The sequence below is a fragment of the Raphanus sativus genome, chromosome 2 (assembly GCF_000801105.2).
Source record: "Raphanus sativus cultivar WK10039 chromosome 2, ASM80110v3, whole genome shotgun sequence".
Classification (NCBI taxonomy): Eukaryota; Viridiplantae; Streptophyta; class Magnoliopsida; order Brassicales; family Brassicaceae; genus Raphanus; species Raphanus sativus.
In genome coordinates this window covers 38,173,887-38,185,959 of record NC_079512.1, presented here as the reverse complement: position 1 = coordinate 38,185,959, position 12,073 = coordinate 38,173,887, and the positions used below count along the sequence as shown (strand labels likewise).

General features: G+C 40.0%; 5 protein-coding genes across 8 annotated transcripts; 2 read left to right on the top strand and 3 right to left on the bottom strand.

Annotated features, from left to right (window-relative positions):
• The first annotated feature begins 7 nt into the window (after nucleotides 1–7).
• Nucleotides 8–2,055, top strand: LOC130508286 (uncharacterized). Its single transcript, XM_057003714.1, has 6 exons — nucleotides 8–168; nucleotides 279–515; nucleotides 585–756; nucleotides 835–975; nucleotides 1,058–1,155; nucleotides 1,245–2,055. The coding sequence occupies exons 1-6, from the start codon at nucleotides 77–79 to the stop codon at nucleotides 1,831–1,833; spliced, it is 1,329 nt and encodes a 442-aa protein (XP_056859694.1). The 5' UTR covers nucleotides 8–76; the 3' UTR covers nucleotides 1,834–2,055.
• A 456-nt stretch (nucleotides 2,056–2,511) lies between these two features.
• LOC130508287 (uncharacterized) lies at nucleotides 2,512–3,635 on the bottom strand. The gene is made up of 3 exons (XM_057003717.1): nucleotides 3,498–3,635; nucleotides 3,145–3,409; nucleotides 2,512–3,056 (listed from the first exon to the last, which is right to left on the bottom strand). The coding sequence occupies exons 1-3, from the start codon at nucleotides 3,622–3,624 to the stop codon at nucleotides 2,834–2,836; spliced, it is 615 nt and encodes a 204-aa protein (XP_056859697.1). The 5' UTR covers nucleotides 3,625–3,635; the 3' UTR covers nucleotides 2,512–2,833.
• A 234-nt stretch (nucleotides 3,636–3,869) lies between these two features.
• Nucleotides 3,870–6,590, bottom strand: LOC108839582 (thiol-disulfide oxidoreductase LTO1-like). 3 transcript variants are annotated; one of them, XM_057003716.1, is made up of 8 exons: nucleotides 6,434–6,590; nucleotides 6,082–6,361; nucleotides 5,516–5,772; nucleotides 5,307–5,419; nucleotides 5,015–5,162; nucleotides 4,808–4,945; nucleotides 4,615–4,731; nucleotides 3,870–4,006 (listed from the first exon to the last, which is right to left on the bottom strand). In XM_057003716.1, exons 1-7 carry the CDS (start codon nucleotides 6,533–6,535, stop codon nucleotides 4,660–4,662), a joined length of 1,110 nt encoding a protein of 369 aa, XP_056859696.1. In that variant the 5' UTR covers nucleotides 6,536–6,590; the 3' UTR covers nucleotides 3,870–4,006; nucleotides 4,615–4,659. The 3 variants fall into 3 exon arrangements, with proteins under 3 accessions (XP_056859696.1, XP_056859695.1, XP_018467834.2); XM_057003715.1 differs by having other exon boundaries at nucleotides 3,871–4,006; nucleotides 4,669–4,731; XM_018612332.2 differs by lacking the exon at nucleotides 4,615–4,731 and having other exon boundaries at nucleotides 3,873–4,006.
• A 271-nt stretch (nucleotides 6,591–6,861) lies between these two features.
• Nucleotides 6,862–7,922, top strand: LOC108840278 (senescence-associated protein DIN1). Of its 2 annotated transcripts, none has more exons than XM_018613113.2 (5): nucleotides 6,862–7,058; nucleotides 7,142–7,335; nucleotides 7,420–7,490; nucleotides 7,590–7,643; nucleotides 7,724–7,922. In XM_018613113.2, exons 1-5 carry the CDS (start codon nucleotides 6,904–6,906, stop codon nucleotides 7,796–7,798), a joined length of 549 nt encoding a protein of 182 aa, XP_018468615.1. In that variant the 5' UTR covers nucleotides 6,862–6,903; the 3' UTR covers nucleotides 7,799–7,922. The 2 variants fall into 2 exon arrangements, with proteins under 2 accessions (XP_018468615.1, XP_018468616.1); XM_018613114.1 differs by having other exon boundaries at nucleotides 7,590–7,647.
• Nucleotides 7,923–10,214: 2,292 nt separating this feature from the next.
• Nucleotides 10,215–11,924, bottom strand: LOC108842431 (serine/arginine-rich splicing factor SR45a). Its single transcript, XM_057004375.1, is given in 8 exon segments — nucleotides 10,215–10,315; nucleotides 10,413–10,611; nucleotides 10,697–10,831; nucleotides 10,833–10,847; nucleotides 10,971–11,070; nucleotides 11,145–11,345; nucleotides 11,687–11,712; nucleotides 11,800–11,924. Coding segments are annotated over 8 exon segments (780 nt in total). The 5' UTR covers nucleotides 11,803–11,924.
• Nucleotides 11,925–12,073: the final 149 nt, after the last annotated feature.

The window sequence follows — 12,073 nt, the reverse complement described above, 5'->3', positions numbered from 1 at the left end:
ACTCACACCTTCTTCTTGTTCAGTCATCGTGCTTCTGTGTCAGAGGAGAGAAGAAAAAACAGTGGTGGTGAGAAAAATGACGGCGGCCGGAGTAGCATCGGTACAGACGAAGAAGCTCCTCAAGTTCAGCCTTTCTCTCTTCCGTCGCGGCTTTAACTCCTCGAAATGGTACACTCTTTTAATAAGATCTCGACATTCTTAGATTCTTTTACATAAATAGCAAGATCTGATGAATGAACCTGTTTACTTGGTCGTAACCAAAAACAAAAAAAAAAAAGCAAAACGGCGGCGAAGATGGCTGTGGCTCGGATAAAGTTACTGAGGAACAAGAGACAAGTTGTGGTTAAGCAAATGAGGCGTGACATCGCCCTTCTTCTTCAGTCCGGTCAAGATGCAACCGCTCGAATCAGAGTTGAGCACGTGATTAGGGAGCAGAACATCTTGGCGGCTAACGAAATCATTGAGCTTTTCTGCGAACTCATCGTTTCTCGTCTCACTATCATCACCAAGCAGAAGTACTGTTCCTTCTGATTCAGTTTCAAGTTTGTGTCTTTTTTAACCTAAAGACTTGGGTTTCGTTTTAGGGAATGTCCTGTGGATCTAAAGGAAGGCATTGCGAGTTTGATATTCGCTGCGCCTAGGTGCTCTGAGATACCTGAGCTTGGAGATCTGAAAGACATCTTTGAGAAGAAGTACGGAAGAGATTTCGTTTCTGCTGCTACTGAGCTGCGTCCTACCTGTGGCGTCAACCGGATGGTATTATCTCTCATTACTTAACATTGTCATGACTGTCTCTCTGTTTAATGACCTTTTTGACTCCTATGATTGTTGCAGTTGATTGATAAGCTTTCGGTTAGGCATCCTGCTGGAGAATTCAAATTGAAATTCATGAAGGAGATTGCAAAGGAGTTCCAGGTTGATTGGGACACTACTGAGACTGAGCAAGAACTTCTCAAACCTCAACAAGAAACCATTGTATTTTGTCTCTCTCATTTTCTTTTTTCTTTTCTTAGAATCCGAATCTCTTCAACACATGTAATGTTTCTTGTATGAGCAGGATGGGCCACGTGCGTTTGTTAGCGCATCAAGCTTACCAGTAAACCGTGCTGCTTCTGACGATCCCATTGATCCTCCTCCTACCAAACCAGTGCCCAGGTAACATACCTCTTTTTTGTTTCAACAATAAGGACTCGGACAAAAAAGTAAGTCTCTTACGTTGTTTGTTCTTTTTTTGTTACATTCAGATCGAGTAGTAGCATCAACACGCATTATCACGACACCGAGTCAGCAGCTGAAGCAGCAGCTGAATTAGCCAAGCAGGCGGTTGCAGCAGCTCAAGTAGCCGCCTTGTTAGCTAACAGAAGAAGAGACAGCAGCAACAAGGAGGAGTTCTCTGTATCCTCCTCCTCGTCTTTGGATCATTCCACAAGACAATCTGAAGCAAGCTCCTACTACTACGCTAAACCTTCCGTAGAAAACAGAGGAAACACCAGAAGACACAGCTGCAACAATCCAGGTGTAAATGAAGAAGAAGCCAAGGAAACAATGAGGAGGAGACACACACTTCCTCCTCCAGCGACTTCTGAGGTCAAGTTTGATGAGTCTGACTACTACTACGAGGAAGATACAGAGCCAGAAGAAGGACCCTTACAGAGGAGTCGTGCTTCTTCTTCCCTCCCGCCAAACAGAGCACCACCTCAGGCTCCTCCTCCTCAGTCCGGTGATTCGAGAAGGGACTCGAGCGGTCACCATGTGCACCCAAAACTGCCTGATTATGATGACTTGGCGGCACGTTTTGACTCTATCAGGCAGAGTAAGGGGCCATTGTTCTGAAGCTTGGGAACTTCGTTTACATATATAAATAGAAAGAAAATCACGTGTTTGGGGGGGATTTATGCAAGTATTGTGTTTTACTACATTGGTTGGTGATTGTGTATGAAGAAGAAAAAAAGCATTACTTTTTTTTGTTGTACTTTCAATAACGCGGTTCGTTTTTGTTGTGATTTTCATCAATCTTGCGACGTTCTTAAGTGCTATCGAAACTACTTCTATTCATTCAGATCGTATGATCAATCTCGCTAGAGTTGTTCTTGTGAACAATCTGGTTTTTGTGGTCGATTACTTGCTGTTCGTTTAACAGACGTAGTTTTCTGCGATTAAGACAATATTTCTGTTCATTTGGTTGCAGCTAGATCGTAGCTACACATCTGCCGAACGAACAACACTAATGTTTGGAAAAAGATTTCATAGAGAGAAACATTTATCGATACTATTAAGTCTACAAATGTCAAATCTATGCATTTTTCAGTACTCATTGGTTGCAAAGGGCAAATGGAGTATTGTGGAGATATATGCATTGTTCATCGTTTCTGTAAGGAATTTAGCTTGCGGTAGAGCTAATGTCCAAAGGACCATTGGAATCGCTTGTTTATAAGATAAATCTTTTGTCATAGCAACAGATAGTTGTTTTTCTGTCTTGGCTTGTTGCACATATTTTTTTAGGAACTAATGTTACACTAATATTTTTTATATTAACATATACACAAGATTTTCGACATCAAACTCACACCCACTACTACCACTAAAGAAAAGATCTACAAATTTCCACAGAGAAACATTAAAAACAGAAAAGAACAGGTCTAAGAAAAAAAATCTAAAGATTCTCAACCTTTCCTTATCCAAACGCCAACAGCTTTCTTTTTTTTTCCGTAAAAAACGCTCACTGGCTGCGAGAAGCACATCTATCGTGACTTTTTGATATTTTAATCGTATATTATATGGTTTTTATAAGATACGATCGGAGATCTGGTGGGTGTATTTTTTTTTTAATACGCTAAGAGATACACCTCATGGAGAAACTGGAGACTGATGAATCTACGGCGGCTGCTCCGGCGTAAACCCTAGCGTGATCGCTCTCTTGACCGTAATCCATCATCGGACGGTACTCTAGATCGTCGTCGTGGTCGTACACAAACTCCGGCATCTCTATCTCGTTCCTCCTCACGTGTTCCCACAAGTAGTCAACTCTGCTTATGTACCTTAGCTTCCCGTACAACCTACCGTAGCCAATCACCACACCAAACAACCAATCAGTATGCATAAAAAAAAATCGAAGATCCAAAAATACGCGGGGAGAGAACTCACCCTCCGGAGAAGAGGAATCGGCCGCAAGTGGCGAGGAAGAGACGTGACTGGAGACCTGGGTGGAGGAAGTAAACCTCCTGGAGATTGTCTCTGACGTTAACGGGAATCGCGTCGTAGATTGCTCGTAGAGCTGAGATTCCCGGGAAATTCTCGCTCCTCTGCACGCCGGTGTGAACGTAGAGCACGGCGAACGGTTTTCTCCCTAGTCGAGGAAAGATCTTCTCCTCTAGATACTTGTTTAACACATCCAGTGACAGAAATCGAGCTGATTTGAGAGAAAAAAAATTCAAATTATATTCTCATGAAAGAAAGGAAATGAAATCAAAGATAGAGAAAAGGAAACAGATCCAAACCTGGAAAGAATTTGCCGATGATCCGAAGGATCTTACGGCCACGTTTGTCTCTGCCATGGATCTTGAAGATCTCAAGCTTCTCGATAAGCTGTTCTTGCTCAATCTCCGAAATCTGAGTGGTGGTCATCGCTTCGACGGTGGAAAACAATCTGTTGAAGTGCGGCGAGTGAAGGTGGGGTGAACTGATGATTTTAAAGAGATTTCAAAAGGGCAAAAACTAGAAAAGTGTATTTATTGGAGGGGTTTAATGTGAGAAACGACGTGCTATTACGAATATTCTATAGCATCTTCCCTTTCAACGTGATCGTTCTCACCTCTTTCGTGGGTCCAACACTCATTACCTGTTTTGCCCTCTTTCTTGATAAGCAACTAATCTGACCCCTCCATTCTCTCTACATCTAACGGCTACTGCTTTTTTTATTACTCTTTTCCCGCGCGAGCGTTACTTTACGTTACGCCTCGTCACATCATTAGAGGTGCGGATAAGATTAGCTTTATTTTTGGCTCATCTGTTGTTCAACAAAACCAAGTCCAACTATTAGCAATATAGTAACAAATATCTGGATGTTCATATCTATCCAATATTTTAAATTCTTAGAAAAGGAGAAAATAGAACCCTATCCAACGGGTCATGTATCTACAGGTTAGTGTAAACTAATTATGCAAAGATAACGGGTATTTAGAATTTCTGGGTTCTCACTCAAGTTTACTGACTGCTATGGATCATGTATCTAAACGCACATATCATTCAAGGTATATACAACATACATATATGTGTGCTCTTAACCTCACTTCTAGCCTTCTAGGCATTAAACCATAATACACCGCTTTACGTGTATATCTACACGCTATGTCATTATGCATATACAAGATACATACATGTGTGACTTACATATAAACCCCACTTTTAGGCTTATACCATAAAGACATATTACTAGATGACTGCAGATTCTCCGATTACTACTAGAACTGACTAGTTTTGGCTAATAATCTTTATATGATATTGTGATTCTCTAGTGATGGCTACGAGATAGATCATGCCTCCTATGGCAATAACAATCACTCGCATTGGCACAGAGCATCCTGTAACTATCGGCATCAACAAAAGAGCATTCACTTAATATTGATGCAACAATACACATTTTACTGAAGTTGTTTGGCATCATTTTGCCTGATCAAGGCTGAATCCAGACATCTCCGCTAGTTCAGCGAGTTCTACTTCTCCGCCTAAGACCTAATTAATAAAAGAGGTGAAATAAGAACTGACAAGTGATGAAAAAGTGTACCAAGGATTCAGAGTGCTTACTCACCTGACCATTAATCATCCATGTCGGGAATCCCTCGATCCCAACATCTGAACATGCCTTGAATATCTTAGTTCCTTTCTTATAGCCTTGGGGAAAACATTCCACGTAATTCAGTAGTTTTGCCGCTTCTCTTCCAAACATCTATAGAAATAGGGAACTTACATGATAAATCCGTGAAACTGATTTCATGCAAATGAATGAACTACGTACCTCTTTTTGCTCTAAGCAGTGAGAACACCAGAATGCTCCATACATTTTAGCTCCAATGGAGTTTAGGTGTTTTGCTAAAGCAATAGCATATGGACTCGATGATGTAGTGATCTCTGTTGAATAATATGGCAGCTCAATGTCACGTGAGCTGCAAGGAGCGAACACCAAAGACGTATATTGGGGTTAAGAAAAACCACTTTATTTGACTAATTGATCCTCGGGCAGCTATTTGTTCACTACTTGTCAGAAAGGATTAAAACATGCCATCTGACTCCAAAAGAACCTAGATTACCTTGAAAGGATTGGTTGAGCAGTACTATATGAAGCAGTCAAGGAGGCAACTACAATGAGTGCCAAGCATATCTGCAATCCAACAACTTGCTGTATCTTTTGCAACTTCACATCCTACCAAATGCACAGAGCACATAAACGTAATCCTAACTTAAGAACTCATCTTGACCATTTACACAAAGTGTAAGATAAACGGATATAAATGGATACCTTTGAAGTGAGGAAAAATAGAGTAAACGATAGGAAAGCAGACACCAGACAATACAGGCACGATGATCCCGAAAGTTTCGTGCTAAGGATATACAGGAAGTACGCACTAGAAGATGCCATTGTAGTAGTGATCGCAAATAACGCAAAACGCCCATTAGTCTTACTGATTCCAAAGGGTAAATTATCTTCCCCAAGCTGCGCACTTAAAGCTGTTACTAAGCCATACATAGCAAACCCAATCACTGGCAGAGGAACACCTGGAAAAATGAAAAAGAACAGTCACTGAGTTCAGCTTTCAAACACATTATATGTGCACTGCAATATGGGACAACTCTAGTCAACAATACAAAGCCTACATAGTACTGGAGTGGAGGTGAAGCATTCAATGACATAGCTCATACCACAAATTCAAGATTATCACATGGAAGTTATTCAATCAGGATCTAATCATGCCTATGAGACCAAATACCTACTTCATGAGATCTACACAAACACAAATATTGAACTAAGCTATAGTCTAGACTCAGGAGACTATACATGAATCACACTAAAGCGATGTATAGTACCAAAAACAACGGCATAATCGCTGTTCAAGACATCGCCACAAGTACCACCACCAACGGGGCAAAATGCATCGGAGCCGGTCAGTTTCAGGTAGGTTAAATACGCGGTGTCTAACGTCCCGATACCGCCGAGTCCGGTGAACCAGTTGTACGTCGAACTGTTAATAGATACTTCACTTGTTGACGACGACGATGATGAGGAGGATGACAGCGACGGCGAAGAATCTACACCGTATTCCGGCTCAGACGACGAGCATTTGATCGGGAATCTCCGGTGAGAGACCTGATTAAGAACATCTGACTTCAATTAACCAAATCACACTACCATCGCAGAAGAGAATGAAACGAGAGTTACCTCGAAACGTCTCGGATAAAGAGAAGAAGAAGAAGGAGGAAGCTCACGGAAGCCGAAACGAAACTGACAAGACGACACAGGGATAAACCTCGCCATCATCATCGTCGTCGTCGTCGAACAGTCGCGAATCCACCATCGTCAAAAAAGCTTCCTTACTTTCACCTCTCTTCCATTTCAATATTGGGCCTAAGGCCCATATAATTACTTAAAGTTGGGCCTATTAAGAAACGTAGAGAACCATCTAATCCGAGTCAGCATGTTATCCATATTACGACTTACGAGGTAACCGAGTTGGACTTATCAAGATCCATTCTCCGCATGGCTTACATGTTGGAACCGGATAGATCATGTAAAACTGGCTGACGTGTCACTGGTTCCATATCCTTTGGCTTTGTGTCTGCATATATATACATAACATGCACGAGAAGAGGTATAACTCAAAATATCTACGAACACAAGAAGAAAAAACAATGGAGTCTACTTTAAACACTACCGCACGAATCGGGAGCTGGTCATCGGTTATATCTCCACCTCTACAAGTGTGTGAATCTTTCAAGTGGAAGCTACCAAAGGCAACAAGAAGAGTCGTCAGTGTTGCAGATGGTCAGAACTCAAACTTCCGATGGTTAGCTAACGTTTTGGAATCTCTCATTGCATTAGAGGAAATGACTTGAATAAAGTTATTTATTCAATTGTTTTTTTTTGAAGGAGGAAAGTAACAACAGGCAGAGCAAATGTTGCGGCGGAAGCATCTAGAGTTCCGACATCAGTACCGGTGAGAGTTGCGCGTGAGCTTGCTCAAGCAGGATACAAATATCTCGACGTGAGGACACCGGACGAGTTCAGCATCGGACATCCGTGTAGTGCTATTAACGTGCCTTACATGTACAGAGTCGGATCAGGTTCTTCTTCAACCGACATTTTGGTTTCCTCTATATAATAAAAAAAAAGTTTAAATTAAAACCAAAGCCTAAATAATGTTACAGGAATGGTTAAGAACCCGAGTTTTCTAAGGCAGGTATCGTCTCATTTCAGGAAACACGACGAGATCATCATCGTAAGTTTTTAAGTTTTGGCTAAAATCTTGAGGATCAGTACTTATGAAACAAACTTATATTATAAAACCATTTTGAGGCGTGTATATGAAACATTGCAGGGTTGTGAGAGCGGGGAAAGATCTCTCATGGCTTCCACTGAACTTCTCACTGCTGTAAGTGTGATTCATTTCCTGATAGTTATCAGTTAAAACAGAGAAAGCGGTTTAAAGATGCCTTATGTGTATGTCTACAGGGCTTCACCGGGGTTACAGACATTGCTGGAGGGTACGTAGCCTGGACAGAGAATGAACTACCAGTAGAAGAGTGAAAACAAAAAACATGAACCTATCCGTTTGTAAATTTGCAAATAAATAATTGTATATGTTTCAACACAAGTGTTTGTGTATGTCAATGGCACTACCAAATGATATAAGTTTCATTTGGAACAAAAATCTCATAGCCGCTCAGTGATTTCTTAAGTCATAAGAACAACAATAACATATTGGCACAGTGCTTCTGTGGAGGCTCGGTTCCATGGATGAGATTAAGCAACCGGATATTGTCCCTAGCCTCTGAAATTAGTAATCAGGAAAAGAAAACAACAATAATAGGAGGGCCTGACAAGAAGAATCGGCCTTTCAAATTTGAATCCTAGCCCAGCAAAGCTTGTTAGGGCCCATATTCGCTTGGTGTGCCCAACTAGCCAACTGGTCTACTGAAATATAAATAGATCAGTGCGGAGAGAGATAGAAAACTACACCTATACTCTCTCTTAAGAGACTTAACACAAGTAAATAAAGTGCCAACATTCGCAAAGTTAAAGGTATTAAGTTTAATGACCACAATAGAAATGTGAACGAATCCTATAACCATATCCATATCTCGGTTCAGTAATTAAAGAGTTCAAGAATCAATCATAGAATGCCATATTATTATTGAAATAATAGTATATTTATTTATGTCAAGGAAAAAACAAGAATGGAGGAATATTACACAGTTGTCAAAGGAAGTGTGACGACGTGGCAAATAGCAATCAGACTATCAATGATTGGTCACTGATTTTTTTCTTTCCTCCAGGTACTTTATTCTCTTCCACCAGTTCATGTTTGACGTTTTTCTGCGCCCATGACGATCCATTGCTAGTATTACCCTAAGAAAAATAATACTACCACCGGTCGATGAGCTTAAAAAATTAATACTACATGAGATACGAGGTACTATGATTTGATTACAATCAGAGGATGACACGTATACAGCAAGAGATAAGCCGTTGTCTCGTCGGGTACGCTAAACCCACCTGAGACGCCTTTTTTTGTTATTCATTACATGATAACTTGTTAAAAGGTTTCCTTGCATTAACAACCTCACAATATCGACTATATATATATTTATAAAAGCCAGTTTTCAAAAAAAAAAAATATCGACTATATGCAAAGAAGAGTTAATATCTTTGTATCTTTTATTTCTGATGGTGTATATATACACTCGAAGACAAAGATTCCACTATTTTAATAAACCGATTTCAAAATAACAACGATAAAGCGTAGTGAGAAATTATAAAATCGCGTAAGTACACAAGCAAAAGGAACTAGTATGTTTCTAGGAGGATACGTGAAATTTAAAAGAGGGGGTTAACGACGTTTAACGTCATCGCATCATCATTGCTCCACCACTCTTTTATTTATAGTCATTTATATCATTTTGTTAATTTTTCCTCTCCACTCTTTTCACATTTTGGTCTCTTTCATTTTGCTTCTTTCTTCTCCTTCCATCTTTTCTCTGTTATAAGGAGATATCGTCTCTACAGAAGAAGAACATAAAAAGTGTGAAGAAGCCACGTAAACAAGAGAAGAAAAAACAAACATGGGCCAGTGTTCATCGACGACAAAGATGAGGAGAAAGAGGAAAAGAAATGAAAAAGAAGAAGGCTGCAGAGAATCATCAGTGGAGAAGAATAGAGGATGTTTAGCAATGGTGAATGAGAGGCGTTCTAGGTTCTACATCGCCAGGAGATGTATTCTTATGTTACTTTGCTGGCACAAATACGCCAACTCTTGATTATCATCAGGTTTTGTGTTTTTACTACAAGTAAAAAAGATAAAAACACGCGTACATATATTCGATTTTGATAAAACGTTTTTTTCGTTTTGCTTTTGTTTTTTTTGAGTTTGATAAGGGTCAAGCTTTACTTTTGTAGCTCTTGCTATTTTGTTTCAAACAAATCTCAAAGATTATATGATCACATAGGAGATTCTGATTCACTCAAATAACAAAAGTAGCATACATTGCAAGTTTCACTTCGTTCCGCGGCATACATAAGATAAAAAGACACATAGAATCATAGTTTGTCATCAAACAGAATCTCTGTAATATTGTCATCTCTGTAATGACAATATTTTTTTTTGTCAAGAGAGCTAAACAGGTCATCTCGAGCCAACCACAGACAGGTTTAATACCTTCTCTCTGGGCTTCTTCTTCCATAAGGAGAGTAAGATCGATCTCTTCTAGAACTTCTTCCACCACCACCACGAGGTGAATACTCACGTCTTGGTGACCTCCTTCCACCACCACGAGGTGAATAGTCACGTCTTGGCGACCTACGGTGCCCATAATCATCACGATCATAGTGCCTCCCTCGACTGCTACGTCCATCTCGGTCTTTTTTTTCACAAATAGAGTACATAACAGTTAGTAACCTTTTTTCATTGTTAAGGGGATCAATAATTGGCATCAAAAGTGTTCACTTACCACTGTCTCTGGAGCTTTTCAAGCCAAGATAGTGGCCTGGGGTGGGAGTTCTGGGACGCTTTCTTCGAGACTGAAGATAAGACAAAGTACATAAAACCTCATGTAAATGGGACACAACTGCAAGTTAAAAAAGCCACTGTACATTCAAGGAAACAAGATGCATCCTAGGGCCTGAAGAAACACTTGAGTTGACTAATAGTTGTTGATACTTGATAATGTCCTTTGATTAGTTGAGAGAGTTGAAGCAATATAGTTGATTAGTTGGATGTGAACATTTGGAATGATCAAGCTGTGTGTTGACTTAATGATGTTGGGTAAGGATGAAGTATCATCATCTCTGATTGTTGTTGTCAACACTAGCTTGACGCAATATCTTTTTTTTGTTTTGTTTTGCTGAATGGTCAGAAAACCTCCAAGTTAAACAAACAAACAACATATTGCCACCAAAATCAGTAGAGCATGGAGATATTTTGTTTACCCTTTCGACAGTGATATAACGGCCTTCAAGTACAGATTGGTTGAGATACTTGATGCACCGGTCAGCGTCCTTAAGGGTATCCATTGTAACAAAGGCAAAACCACGAGACTCGCGGGTGCGCGGCTCTATTACTAGAGAAGCAAGAAGATACCTGTGGCAATCAAATTAGTTTAAAACATGATTTAACGATATATTATGCTAAACAAAATGCAGAAGAATTAGATAAAAACAGATTAACGAGGAAGAAAAATCAGTTAATAGATACGTTTATTACCTTGCCTTCCTTGGAGAAATGTGATTCAAGATCCTTGTCAGTGACTCTTGTGGATAGGCCAGTCACATAGAGAGTGGTACCAGGGTTTTCAACTTCAGACCTATCAACCAAAATTCATTTAAATTAATGAAAAAATCATTCAGACACAGATAGAGAAAGAGAGCTAGGGCTAACCTTCCACGGGTTCTTGATGGAGATATATGCCTTGGCAAAGATCTAGACCTAGACCTAGACCTAGCCCTTGGCAAAGATCTAGACTTAGACCTAGACCTAGCCCTTGGCAAAGATCTAGACCTGGACCTGGACCTCGGCATGGATCTGGATCTGGACCTAGAAAGGGACCGTTGTTTTCGTGGTGAAGGAGATCGTGAATCTCTGTTTCAGAAACCAGGCAAAAGTATTACACAACCGTTTACAGACATGTGTTTTTCTAACGATTTTCACTAAAAGACTTGTCACATCGAAACACTAAACGTCTAGTCTAAGCTAGAAGGCGCCATCAACAACATATTGATTCAAGACTTCAAGTACAGAGAAAAAAAAGGAAATGAGATCTTCAAAACAGGTCAATCAATATTCGCAAATCTATTAGTCAGATTCACATCCTAACGCAAGTGTAAAAACTAAATGCAATTTCAACACTGATAGAAAGATAATTTTTATGTAGTTTGAAGCTATGAAAAATTATTAAGAAGCAGAAGAAACTTGAATCTAACCTTTCTTTTAGAGGAGACTCTGTTGCCTGAAATAACAAACAAGTAACCTCAATTTCGTCAGAAATATCAACGAAGATAGCGATTGACAGAGGAGAGTATACTATTAAGCTTACCATTGCGAAAGAAACGAGTAGACTACTACTCTCAGGTTGCGATCCAGACCGAAGAGAGAGAGTTAGGGTTTTTTTTTACTGTAAAGTTTAATCAGTTTCTCTCTTCCTTCGTCTACAGATGAGTTTTGGGCTGGGCAAAAATCTGAACCCGAAAAACCAAACCGAATCCGTCCGAAAAAGTAACACCCGAACCCCGGAACCGAAATTGATTAAATATCCGAACGGGTTTAATTTTGGTATTTAAAGAACCGAAACCAAACCCGATCCGAACCGA

Coding starts and splice junctions, on each gene's coding strand:
- LOC108840278 (XM_018613113.2), top strand. CDS start 6,904: ATGGAGTCTACTTTAAACACTACCGCACGAATCGGGAGCTGGTCATCG. Junction 7,336..7,419: donor CATGTACAGAGTCGGATCAG/GTTCTTCTTCAA, acceptor ATAATGTTACAG/GAATGGTTAAGAACCCGAGT. Junction 7,491..7,589: donor AACACGACGAGATCATCATC/GTAAGTTTTTAA, acceptor GAAACATTGCAG/GGTTGTGAGAGCGGGGAAAG.
- LOC130508286 (XM_057003714.1), top strand. CDS start 77: ATGACGGCGGCCGGAGTAGCATCGGTACAGACGAAGAAGCTCCTCAAG. Junction 757..834: donor CCTGTGGCGTCAACCGGATG/GTATTATCTCTC, acceptor TGATTGTTGCAG/TTGATTGATAAGCTTTCGGT. Junction 976..1,057: donor AACCTCAACAAGAAACCATT/GTATTTTGTCTC, acceptor TTGTATGAGCAG/GATGGGCCACGTGCGTTTGT.
- LOC130508287 (XM_057003717.1), bottom strand. CDS start 3,624: ATGACCACCACTCAGATTTCGGAGATTGAGCAAGAACAGCTTATCGAG. Junction 3,410..3,497: donor CATCGGCAAATTCTTTCCAG/GTTTGGATCTGT, acceptor CTCTCAAATCAG/CTCGATTTCTGTCACTGGAT. Junction 3,057..3,144: donor CGATTCCTCTTCTCCGGAGG/GTGAGTTCTCTC, acceptor TGGCTACGGTAG/GTTGTACGGGAAGCTAAGGT.
- LOC108839582 (XM_057003715.1), bottom strand. CDS start 6,535: ATGATGATGGCGAGGTTTATCCCTGTGTCGTCTTGTCAGTTTCGTTTC. Junction 5,420..5,515: donor TATTTTTCCTCACTTCAAAG/GTATCCATTTAT, acceptor TGCATTTGGTAG/GATGTGAAGTTGCAAAAGAT. Junction 4,946..5,014: donor ACTGCTTAGAGCAAAAAGAG/GTACGTAGTTCA, acceptor CTATTTCTATAG/ATGTTTGGAAGAGAAGCGGC.